General features: G+C 30.7%; 1 protein-coding gene across 1 annotated transcript; it reads left to right on the forward strand.

Moving 5' to 3' along the window:
* Window positions 1-1,157: 1,157 nt before the first annotated feature.
* On the forward strand, window positions 1,158-9,513 carry LOC18430756 (uncharacterized). The gene is made up of 2 exons (XM_011623797.3): window positions 1,158-1,770; window positions 9,210-9,513. The coding sequence occupies exons 1-2, from the start codon at window positions 1,298-1,300 to the stop codon at window positions 9,232-9,234; spliced, it is 498 nt and encodes a 165-aa protein (XP_011622099.3). The 5' UTR covers window positions 1,158-1,297; the 3' UTR covers window positions 9,235-9,513.
* Window positions 9,514-13,677: the final 4,164 nt, after the last annotated feature.

A 13,677-nucleotide genomic window follows, 5' to 3' on the forward strand; every position in this document is an offset into this window, starting at 1 on the left:
CTTGTGATCTCCACTTAATTACCAAATAAAAATTTTAAAAAACAAATTGTTTCTAGAAATAACTTTTTATGGAAAAAGAAAGAGTCAAAATATCAACCTCCAAACCGTCGATGAGTCATCTTCTTTAGATTGCTCTCATCCCCCCACTCTCAATCCCCTAACCTAATTGTAGTACAAACAAGGAACTAAGTCTCCATGCATATCCCCGTTCATTTTGGGGTGGCTTTTTTTAGGTGGCCTGGCCCGATATTTCAATTCTTGAGTGATTTACGTACGGACTTTAAAATTACAAAGTAGGTTAGTCATTTTTTTTTTTTTTCCAAAATTGGCCCTCGGTTAATTTGAATTTTGATTTTTTTTTATTCAATAGGGAAGTGGCTTAAAGCTTAGGGCATTGCCCTACTAACGGAAAAACTAAAAAAAAAACAAAATTGGGTTGAGAGAGGTAATTTTGAATAAAGTAAAGAGAACGGGTTGATTGACCTTCTTTGTAATTTCCACCTATAAGTGGGACAATTTCGTATTTTGGGTCCGTACATAAATCACTCCTAATTGTTTTATATTTTTCTTTTATTTGGCCAGGATAGGTTTTTCAATTTTTTTTTATTTTTTTATTCTTCGCACTTGGCCTAGGGATGAGAGTCGGGCCAAGGATGACCTAGCCCGTGCCAGACTATAGTGTCTTAGGCTATGGTTACTTTAAACTATAGTCTCTTTGCCTATGCTTACTTTAGCACGATTGGTTGGTGTGAAAATAATTTTGGAAAAATATATTTATATAAAAAATTCCTTCATATGGTTAGCTGTAGGAGTATTTTTAAGTCCTAATGCATCTTTTCAGACCAATTGGCAGCTATAAAAATATTCATGTACCTAACCACACTTGAAAAAAAATTTCACATCGAAAATATATTTTTAAAAATACTTTCAAATAAACCAACCGTTCCATATATATATATATATATATATATATATATATATATATATATATAGTCTCTATGGCTATGCTTAACTTTAAATTTGAAATACTTTGCAGCCTATTTGGATAAGCTTCTTTATTTTTGATTTTTATACTTGAGAAAGCTTGGGTTATCATATTGGTTTCTCTCTCCTCTCGTCTCTTTATAAATATGCTCATTTGGGGAGTTTCATTTTTCATCTCTCTCTCCAAAGGTAAATTAAAAAATTTGTTCGTGGGTTTTGGTTTTGAGATTGAGATTTGAGTGGGGGATTGGGTTGAGGCGGCAGCAAGCCTATATTTGAATCACCAGTGGAATCAAGAATATCTGAATCACCAATGAAATCAAGCATAGTTGAATCACCAATGAAATCAAGATTAGTTGAATCACCAATGGAATCAAGATGCAGCTATGAATCAGAATCACCAATGGAGTCAAGTTGGAGCTCTGCAGAGAACAAGGCCTTTGAGATAGCTTTGGTGGCGGTTCTAGACGAAACCGAATTGCCTGAGCGATGGAAGAAGGTAGCAGTCATGGTTGGAGGAAAAAAGAGCCCTGAGGAGATGAAAAAACATTATGATGCACTTGTTCAGGACATACAGTCGATCGATTCTGATAAGGTTCCCATACCCAGCTATAGAACTCCTCATAACTATAAAATTACTCATACTTATTCTTCTTGGGCCTCCGAATCTGACTATAAAATTCCTCATACTTGTTCTGCTTGGGCCTCCGAATCTGAAGAACAATATAAAATTCCTCATACTTGTTCTGCTTGGGCCTCCGAAGCGTTCGAATCTGAAGAACAGAGGTATGCTCTTTTTTTGTTTTCTCGTAAAAAGTATTCAATAACATGCTCATAACCACCTTATTTTATTAAAAGTAAATTGTCGCTTTGAATACTTTCCCTCTCGGTCTCTCTGTCCTTGCATTGAACGATAGGAATCATATTTTAACCATTGTGCAGAAGAATTTATGATATCATATGCACACTTTCTCAAATTAATGAGAATTTGGCAGAGTAGTTTCCCTCTGTGGAGTTTTGTTCATTTGTTATTTGTTCTGTTGGGGTGTATGCTTCTTTTGTTATTTGTTCTGTTGGGGTGTATGCTTCTTTGCTGCTTATATGGTTTGAGACCAGAACAGTGTGGTCGTGCATTTGACTTTTTCATCCGACCCCATCTCTTCTGATAGCATTTGTTGGCCCTCTTCAAATTGGCAGCATAAATCTAGCCAAGGATTAGAATCGATATCTATACATAGAGAGCATTTACTTTTTTTAGTACGGACAGTTAATGAACCGGGCCACGATCCGGGCTTGCATGCCTGGCCTGGTTATGGGCCGCTAACGGGCTTGGTTATGGGCCTCTACCAGGTGAGCTGATGTGAACATGCTGCTTATCAGGCCGGTCCTTTAATGGGCCGGCCTGGAAACACCGGGCCCAAAAATGCTTTCGGCTGGCCCAATAAAGCCGGGCCTGACCAATAAGGCCCGGCTAGGGCCATATACCTTGTTTTTTTATTAAAAATCTTCACTCTTCAAGATAAGATTTTATATATGTAGTAAGCCAAAAAACAAATTTGCACGGGCACACCTCAAAAGCATGATTGTCACCTTTTTGTAATAATTGTAAGAGTTAAGGATTTCACAATTATTAAAGTATTTATAATTTCCCTTTCTAGTTTGCATCAAATCGTGAATTATTACATTTTTCTAATTTTCGTCAAATAAAGGAAACTTTTCGATTTATATTAAAATTATTCCCCATGGTATCTGCCAAAAAACAGGCATGCAAGTATCAAAATATTTGAAAGTTTATGTAATTCAAAATATGAATATAATTTCAATAAATAAATTTCAAAAGAATGAAAATGAATAGATGATTTCTTTGAAAGATTAATGTTAGAAACTTCTAGAAAATTGGGATAAAATAATAAAAAAAGTTCATAAAGCCTCAAAAGTAAATAAAGCAAAACAACATCTTTTTTTTTGGAGGGAATAAACTATGTAAAGGAAAATTTGACTGAAAAGCAACTGTAGGAAAAAATGGGAAATGGGAAAAAGAAAACGAAAAATAATTAATGAAGAACTTTAGGCAATTAAAACAAGAAAGGAGAGTTCCTATATCATTAATAGAAGGGATTCATACTAAAGCTAATATGGGTTGGCATTATTTGATCAAAATATTTGAAATTATATTTAAAAAATCTTAAAACTAGATATACATGATTTTGAGAAAAGAAGAACAATAAAAAGTATAAAGATATTTAACAATTTCAAAGTAAAGAAGTAAATATAATTTTTTATCAACCAAGTTGAAGAAGTGTCAGCCATAGTTTAAAAGCATTTAAAGCTTATGAAAAAAATAAAAAAACTATTAAAATATTCAAATAATTCAAGAATTAAAATTAAAAACTTTAAACACTCAAAATCACTTTTAGAGCATGAAAATGTGTACCCGGATGAATAAATTTATTTGGCAATTGATATTGGCATCAGAGCAAGTGGTATCAAAGCACAACAAGCAGTATCAGACCCTTGGTTTAAGGTTGTCGGTAAAGGAATATAGTTTTCGAATGCAAAGTTCGAGGTGGAGAAATTTGATGACAAATACTATTTTTCAACAAAAATGATGAATAAATTTATTTGGCAAAAGATGAAGAATTCATAAAACTATCCAATGGATATTGACATCTGAACAAGTGGTATCAGAGCACAACAAGTGGTATCATCACAATTAAAAGTTCCATGTAATATAGAGATGACTTTCAATTGTTCTATGTAAAAGCGAAATAATTAATTTCAAGAATTTAAAAATTTGTTAAAAAAATCACATATTTTTGGAAGCATCAAAACTGCACGTCTATAAATAAAATTGCTAAAAAAATATAAAATTCATAAATTAATTTTAACGTATAAAAACTTGTACTTAAAATTTTAAATTTTTGGGGTCTCGGATTTGGTAGGCATGATGTATTTTTGTGCGAGGACTAGGCTAGCCCGAACCTGGCCCAAAATTTTTCATAAGCTTTTAAAATAAATTTTTTTCTACATTTATAGGAAGCCTAACTCGGCCCGGCCTGATTTTTGAGTTCAAGTCTCATACGTAAGATTTTGGTCTGGCCCAAAATTTTATTTTTGGGCTTAGGCAAGGGCCCCCTGACTTACATGCTAATATGTTTGGGCCTTGGGCCAGGCCGAGCCTACTTACATGTTTTCTGAATAGCGGTTGAGATGAGTTTAGGAAGGTGGAGTGTGGAAAAGAGTTGGCATAGAGATTATAGGAGGTTATTTTAAAGTAGAATGAATATAGGGTGCTTGGATAGATACTTGGAACTGATGGAAAGAGATTGCATGGAAGAAGTAAGGAAAAGAGACTGGATTGACGCTAGGAAGTAAGGGAAGGATAAGGAACTTATATGGGGTTAGATGGACTATAGTAAGCTGTGCAAAAAATTTGGCATACAGAGTTAGGAAATTAAATATGTTTTACAAGGTGCTTACAAATATACATGTCAGGAAATAAGTTGGATAGGTAAAAATTAAAAGACTAATTCACTATTTACTTAACCAAAAAAAAAAAAACAGCTAATTGTGTTATGGATAGGTAAAAATTTAAAGACTGATTCACCATTTATTTACGAAAAAAAAAACTAATTGTGTTATGAAGAATCTTACAAAATATTGATGTTTTACAACCTAAAAAGGGACAAAAATATATATTTAATTGGTTGAATATAAGTGATTTTTGCACGTGTTTAAAATTCGTTAAACAAAAAAAGGCCATATAAATTTGAATTCAATTTAAAATAAAAGAATATCTAATAAGTATAGATAAAGCACAATAATTAATGAAATAGATGAGAGCAAATTAATCGTCAAAAAAGATTTCATGTTACCAAAAGCCATAAAAATAGTTGGGGTGGACGATCAACCCCACCCATCCAGGTTTTGAAACATTAGTTTTTAGAGTAATAATAATGATCCAAATCAGCAATCCGCTGTATTAGTTGGGGTGGACGATCCACCCCACCCATCCGGGTTTTGAATCATTAGCTATTACTATTCGTGTCACCATGAAACTCATGATTTATTGCCACCATATTTATATATATTAATATTACGATATTATATTATTTAATTATTATGATAATGATATTCTTATATCATGCAATCTTATTATTTATTATTATTATTTAAAATATTTATTATTAAAATAGCAATCAATTAATATTTTTTTAGATAAATATTTATTATAAATAATAATTTTACGAGGGGAATATATTTTTCTGTCGTATATTACTTATAATTTAATAATTACTTTAAAGAATTATATATATTACGATATATTTACTTTTCATTTATAATAAGTGAAAGTATCCCATTCACATAATATGGATAGGTGGAAGGGTGCATAAGCACCCTTTCAATGGTTGAGATTTCACGAAGCCATATCTAATAGCCAAAAATTTGTTCCATATTTTCTTTTTTCTTTTTTATCTATACTACATTTTTAAGTCAGGGTACACATATCACGAAAATAAAAAGGGCCCTACTTATATAGAGATGGTAGGACACATTCTCATATTTGAAACATATTATGCTCATATTTTGTCTCATATTTGAAACATATTATGCATATATTTTGGGGGATAGAAAGAGAGAGTATGCACTTATTTTAATATTAAAAAATAATACATATCAAGAAGATAAAAAGGGCTCTAATTATATATATAGAGATGGTAAGACACATTCTCATATTTGAAACAAGTTATGCACATATTTTGTCGCATATTTGAAACATATTATGCACATATTTTGTCTCATAGTTGAAACATATTATGCACATATTTTGGGGGAGAGAAAAATAGAGTATGTACATATTTTAATATTAAAAAATAATATTTAAGAGAGAAAAAAAGATGCTTACCATATTTAAAAGAAGAAAGAGAGTGTGTACGTGGAGAGGGAATTGAGAGAGAGATTCACTGGGATAGATAGCTTTTCATTTTTAGGGAAGAAGAAAGAGCAAAACCCCAAGTGCCTAATCTCTATCTTTGAGGGAGATAGTCATGAAGATAAAGTACATGGGTAGAGAGAGTGAAAAAAAAATAGAATGAAAATCAAGGAAATAAATAAACTTAAGGGAAAGAAAAGCACGTATGATAAGAAGAGAGAAGTACGTATGATAAGGAAATGATAAGGAGATGGAGAGATATTACTGAAGATTTGTCTAGGTGAACATCTAGGAGTTCCTTCTAATTTCAAATAAAGATGGCATATTTTTTTATCTTATATATATCATTGAATATATTAAAATTCTCAGGAAGAATACAAGTTAGAGCCAGAAAAATACCTACGCAAAGAGCAAATTTAAGAAAAGTTTTTCAAAAATTTCCAATTGGGTCATCCAAGGGAATAAAATAATTTTCGTTTTTGGATAATATATTAAACTTATGAGGCAAGTAGCATTGCCTTTCATTATATTTGAAATGGAAGAATGAAATATTTGAATTGTGAAGCATGAATGGAGATGAGAATGTAAGAATTCTAGAGAGAAAGCATCTCCGATCACTCATATATGTAGAGTAGATTTACATAGGGTTTAACTATCGCTTTTAACATCCTCCATTAATATTTTTTATTTATTTCATTATTTTTTTATTTTATATTATTTGAATATATTTTCTTATATATTTTCTATTTAATTTTTTACTTTTATTTAATTTTTTATCATTTTTTTTGTTCTCGATATATTATCTTTGTTTAGTTACTCTTGCTGGTTTTCATCAAAATTTCAAATGCTACTACTTCATGTGCTATAACAAGATTTAGAGTGAGATTGTAATAGAAAAACCTTGCCACTTGAAGGTATGCAATTATTTTATTTGAGATTCACAATCACCTACTCTACACTTTTGTTTGGTTTACAAGATTATTGCGAGAATTATTTTCGTTACAGTACCTGATATGACATCTTATAATTGTTAATAAATTTCGTGTTCCAAAAATTTTATTTGTTATTTTTAAAATTTTGAACTAATGCAAATTTTGTATTTTTTATTTGATGCTTGATGTTATTATCACATGTAATAATTTTCTAAAATAATATAATTTTGAAGAAAATGTATAAATACTAATATTTTATGGACAACTAGGGCTCGGGAATTTAGCCCGACCCGATTCAGTTAGGATCCAAGTATATGTCCAAGATTTGGACTTGGTGGGTCGGGCTCGAGTCCAAATCTTGGACCCAAATAGTAAATTGGGTCGGGTTCGGGTATTGGTGGAATCGATTCAGTTATTCTAATATGTTATAAAATATTTTTATATATAAATTAATATAGGTTATATATACTAATAGGTATACTTGTTTAATTTTTTAAAATTTTTAATCCCTACCATATTTTTATGTAATTTTGGCCCTATGTTTTTGGTAATTTTAGGCATATATTATTCGGTAATTTTAAATTTTTAGCTAATTTTTTGTTTTCTTTATGTATAACCCATCAGGTTGGGTCCTTGAAATAAACTTTGGGTCCGGGCCCGGGTCCCATGTATGTATTTTCGGGCTAGCCCCTATCGAAAATGAGTGTGATTTGGTAGTATTGAAGAAAAAATTGGGTGGTCTAACCAGTAGCCACCCGGTTAGATCGGAACCGGCCGGTTTTGATGACTAGCTTCGTATTTTTTTAAAAACGATTATATAAAATCCTAAATATCAAAAATTTTGTTTGTAATGTATTTTTTTTAATGTTTTTCATCAATATGACAAATATTGGAAATTGTTTTGGCTATTAATACTTATTTTTACATTCCCCACTTTTTATGAAAATTTTCAAAAATAGCCCTGAGCACATATCAATTCTTTAAAATCCATTTTTTCATTATTTTTCAACTTCATTTGGATGTACTTTGTTTAATTATTATTTAAATTACTTTCTATATTTTTAGATTTTTTCATTAATTTCCAACTTCATTGAGACTTGCTCGGTAAGAACGGTTGAACCGGCCGGTTTACGAGTTAGGCCGGTTGAACCAGTTTCAGGCCTATATCCGGTTGATCGTTCCAGTTCAATTTTCATACACTATTTTGATACTCTTTTTATTTATTTTTTTGGTATATGTATCTTTCAATTAATTATGAATTTCAAAATTTTCATGAAAGATTTGGAAGATGCACCTTTCCCATATTTACAATCCATGTTTTTCACCTCTATAGAGGTCGATTTGAGGATTACTTATCAAAACAACCTCTACAACAATAATTTGATTATTTGGGGTCACAACTTATATATACTTTTTCATATATATATATATATATATATGTGTGTGTGTGTGTGGGTTGGGGGGTAGGGGTGTTGGGTTTATATAAGGTTGAGGCCCAAAACAATCAAAGTATGTCGTGTCACTAAAAATGATTCTTTAGTACTTAAAATCTTTGTGATGATCTGAAAATTTATTTTTAAATGTAATTATAAAATTTAAAGCTTCAAAAATAGTATAGAGTGGATCTATAAATACTTAAAAATATTGAAATTGATGCCCAGATAATGCATTACAAAATGCTGTATTTCCCAAACAATTTGAAATCTATGTTTTTCATCTCTATACATCTCAAGGTTGAGATGATCGATTTGATGGCTTTTCAACAACAAAGCAACCACTTCTAGTGAATTTGAATTTTTTGCGCCTTAATTTGATTGTTTAGGGCTTTGCCCATATGAAGTGGCCTGCACAACTTTGAAATTGCATTCCCCCACTCTCTCTCTTTCATGTAAACTCCTTAGACCCAAAAAAGAGAATTGAGGGGGGTGAAAAACATTGAAAAGAATTTGGATTTTGAGCAAGAATGTTAGGTTTAGATATGGAAGGTGGTGGTGAATTTTATCACTCACTGGTTTTCATGAGATGAAGCATTTTTCTTAAAGTTAAAATTTCAAAGCATGTAAAGTTATGTATAACTTTTTTTTTCACAAACGAAAGGAACTTGAGACAAAGTGCTATAAAAACCCAGCTGCTACCCTTTTGATCCAAGCTCGATTCCTATATTTCTATGCTTTTTATTCGTTTTTTTTTGTTCTTTTTGTTCGTTTTTTTTTCTTTTGTAGTTCTTTGTATAATATTATGAAGATTGATGACTTTTTGCTTCTTCATTAAAAACTGAATAAGCTAGGATTGTTTCTTCTCGGTTTTGAAAGTCCATATATTTAAGAGTTCTAATTGATTTTACAATTTCATTTATGCAGGCTTAGATTCTTGAATATAGAGTGACAGATATCTTCAATCTATTGCCAAGAGTGATGATCTCCAAAACTGCCATGGCCAAGATGCAATTTTGTTCGATTTGCATAATTCATTTTGATGTAAAATTGGCAGTTTCATATTTTAATGAATAGGGTTAACCTTTCTCTTCTTCTTTTTTAAATTTTTTAATTTTTTTTTATTTAGAAAAAGAAAGCCCAAGTTAAAATAAGGGCCCAGTTGGATAGGAGGAAATTAGGAATCTTGGATATTTGGAGTTCAATAAAATCTATGGAATATGTTTGGATATACAGTTAAAAATTCATTGATTATCATCATTTCCATGTTAATTGTTCGGTAACAAAATTTGATACAATTTGTCTCTATAATTTTAATATATTTTCTCTCTAAAACTCAAAATTTGCGATTCTCTCCCTCTCTTTCAAAATTTTGGGATAGTTTCTCTTCAAATTTTTAATATACTTTCTCTCCAAAACTTAAAATTTGAAATTGTTTCTCCGAAAATTTTGAGATAGTTTCTCTCTCTAAAAATTGTGGTACTTTTTCTTTCTAAAATTTAATATAGTTTCTCTTTCTAAAATTTTAAGATGCTTTCTCTCTCTAAAACTTAAAAGTTGAGATAATTTTTTTCTCTAATAATTTTAAGATAGTTTCTCTCTTTAAAATTGTTAGGTAGTTTCTCTCTCTAAAATATTATATAGTTTCTCTCTTTAAAATTTTAAGATACTTTCACTCTCTATAATTTAAATTTGAAATAATCACTCTTCAAAATATTTGAGATAGTTTTTCTCTCTAAAAGTTTTTAGGTACTTTCTCTCTAAAATTTGATATAGGTATTCTCTTTAAAGGTTTAAGATGCTTTCTCTATCTAAAATTAAAATTTATGATAGCTTTTCTCTTTAAAATTTGATATAATTTCTCTCTCTAAAATTTTAATATATTTTCTCTATCTAAAACCTAAAATTTGACATAGTTTATCTCTCTAAAAATTTTGAATTTAAGATAGTTTCCATCTCTTTAATAATTTTAGGTACTTTCTCGATCGAAAATTTTAAGATACTTTCTTACTGCAAAATATAAAATTTGAGCTAGTTTCTCTATCTAAAAATTTTGAGATAGTTTCTCTCTATAAATTTATAGATAGTTTCTCTCTAAAATGTAATATAATTTCTATCTCTAAAATTTTAATACACTCCCTCTCTCTAAACCTAAGATTTGAGATAGTTTTTTATCTATAGAATTTGAGATATCACTCTCTAAATTTTGTTTGGCAGTTTCTGTTTCTAAGATTTAATATTGTTTAGCTCTCTAAAATTTTAAAAATATTTTCTCTCTCTAAAACTTAAGATTTGAGATAGTTTTTCTCTTCAAAATTTTTGAGATGGTTTCTATCTCAAAGTTTTTAGGTGCTTTCTCTAAAATTTATTACAATTTATCTCTCTAAAAATTTTAGGTACTTTCTCTCTATAATTTGATATAGCTTATCTCTCTAAAACTAAAAATTTGAGACAAGCTCTCTCTTTAAAAACTTTGAGAGAGTTTTTCACTCTCTAAATCTTGATATAGTCTCTATATCTAAAATTTTAATATACTTGCTCTTTGTAAAACTTAACAAGTGTGCGGTTTTTATAAAGCTGAGGCTCTAAATAATCATAGTAAAGCCCAGCCACAAATAGAGTCGAGAATGTGGTTTCAATACTCGAAATCTTTGAGATAGCCTTAAAATATATTTTCATCTCGAATTATAAAATTTGAAATTTAAAAAATAGTGTAGATCTAGTAGATCTATGAAAACTTGAAAATCTTGAAAATTGATGGCCTTGAAATATATTTTCATTTTTAATTATAAAATTTAAAACTTAAAAAATAGTGTAGATCTATAAAAACTTGAAAATCTTGAAAACTGGCGGTAAAAAAATATATTACAAGATGCACTATTTCCAAAACTTGAAATCCATTTCTTGCTTTCTCATGTTTGTGCATCTTGATGTCGAGAAGATCAACTTGAGGATATTTGAACATCAAAACGACCTCATCTAGTGGAATTTTTGAGGTGGGTTCTAATTTGATTGTTTAGAGCCTCGGCTCTATATAAACATTTTGCAAAAGTTTATCCCTCTTAAAAAGTTGAGATAGTTTTTATCTTTCTAAGTACTTTCTCTAAAATTTATTATAGTTTCTATTTCTAAAATTTTAATATGTTTTCTCTCTCTAAAACATAAATTTTGATATAGTTACTCCCTCTAAAAAAAATTGAGATAGTATCTTTTCAAGTATTTTCTCTAAAATTTGATATAGTTGCTCCTTTTAAAATTTAAGATGCCTTCTATCTAAAACTTTAAATATGAGATGGTTTCTCTCTTTAAAAAACTTTATGTACTCTCTCTAAAATTTGATATAGTTTTCTCTCTAAAATTTTAATACGCTTACTCTCTTCAGAACATAAACTTTGTGATAGTAGCCCTGTTGCTTTCCTCTTCGATGAACTTTGAAGCCTTCAAAGATCAATTCATCTCTCTCTGCAGCTCCTCCAATCTCCCCTTCACTGCTCCCTCTGCTTCTCGGAGGCTTGCGATCATTTTCCATTGGCCTTTGTTCCCAAATTCTAGGGTTTTGATCTTACTGAGCAAATCAGATACCTATTCTCTAAGCCTTTTTGTGGATTCACCGTTTTCAACTAGTTTTGTTGTTACTTCTATCTTCCTCGTATGCTTGTTGATCATTTTTTGTAACCGTTCCATCAACTTAAACCTCGTCTGCCATGTCACCCCAACAGAACAACAATGGATATGGATATTCGCTACCCTCTTCTTTCTGTGAAAGTTCAAACATTGTTGACTATAAAAAATTAGGGTTTATCTCACCTCTCCCTCCATTCCATCTCCCTCTAAACCCACAATTCTAGAGTTTGTTTCTTTTAAAAATTATTTATGGAGAAAATAGATTTGCAATTTTTGTAGGTCTTCGTATTGTTTGTGACATGGGCTTGTAAATTGGTTAACAAGTTCCTTTTCTTAGAACTCTCTCTCTTTCTCTCTCTCTTCTTATTCTTTTCTTTTATTTTTTCATTTTGTTAAAAAGAAAATATATCTATATCTCCATTTTTAAGTTTTATATCTCGATAGACTCAAGGATTCAAAACATATATTGGGTCATAAAAATTCTAAGTTTTATATCTTTTAACCTCTTAAGCTAACTTTATCCCCTTTAAACCTATTTTTTTGCCCCAAATAAATATAAGAAAGACACATCCTTTTTAAAGACAATCATTTCTCTCTTCATGTGATTTTCTCCTAAATCTCTCTCTCTCCATCTGTTTTCCTACTCTCTCTCCCCGTATATCTCTCACTCTCTCTCTCCCCATTAAAAAGACAAAGAGATAGAAATTTGCTGGAATATATTTTGCAAAGAGAGGAAAGATTTAGAATGAGCATGTCTTTTTTATATTTATTAAGGCTAAAAAATAGTTAAAACTGTGTAAAGTTAGTCAAGGGGTTAGGAGATATATTATGAATATTTGAGTCTATTGAGATATGAAAACAAAAAATAAGGGGTACGAGGATATTTCCCCTTTTTTAAATGGTTGGATTCTTGTTTTTTTAGTGAATAGCCTTCTCCTATATATTTGTTTATTTTGTTTACTATTATATGCATTTATGAGAAACCCATTTATTTATTCTTTGGGATTATGATGCATTTTACTCTAGCTTCTATTCCCTTACGACCCCAATAAAATCAGTTTCGTATGGAAGTAAATTGGGATATAGATTCGGATTCGGATCTTATACTCAAATTCATATCCGGATGCAGAACCGGATCTGGCCGATCCGGAATATTCTCAGCCCTAGAAAGAATGGCTTTGATTAGACTTATGCGTCCACCAGGGACATGTATCTTGTCTTCCATGAATCTAGTTTGTAGTGAAACCATACTAGCATCGGATTCAATATTTGTCTCCCTAGCTTGGAGTCTAGTGTAGGCATTCCCAAGTATTCGGTCGGTAGTTGATCTACCGAGCAACCCATCCAAAAGGCCTACTGGGATAACAGTTGCAAGTCACAGTTGATCCCCATAAGCCTAGTTTTATCCATGTTTATCTTGCAGCAAATCTTGCACTCATTCATGCTGCAAATTACTGTTGGGGACTACGACACATTTTCAAAAAAATTGGGTTCAAGATTCTCCTTCTGGGGAGAAATCATCAAGCTACAGTCAAATTCGTGTACAGTTTTTATGACTTTTGTTGCAGAGCTTGCTTTCTCTTAAGAGATTGATATGATGTCGCACTTCCAGTAATGATAGGGTATCGAATAAGGAATCCAATGGTCTAGGTCCTATGAGAAAATTCTCAATAGATTGATAGAAATCTCAATTTTAGTAATCGGATATCATCCTGGCTATCTATTTGACAAACGACGCATAAAAGTTTGACTACCAATAAATACATATGAT

The sequence above is a fragment of the Amborella trichopoda genome, chromosome 3 (assembly GCF_054954075.1).
Source record: "Amborella trichopoda isolate Santa Cruz 75 chromosome 3, AtrichopodaSantaCruz75HAP2 v2.0, whole genome shotgun sequence".
Lineage (NCBI taxonomy): Eukaryota > Viridiplantae > Streptophyta > Magnoliopsida > Amborellales > Amborellaceae > Amborella > Amborella trichopoda.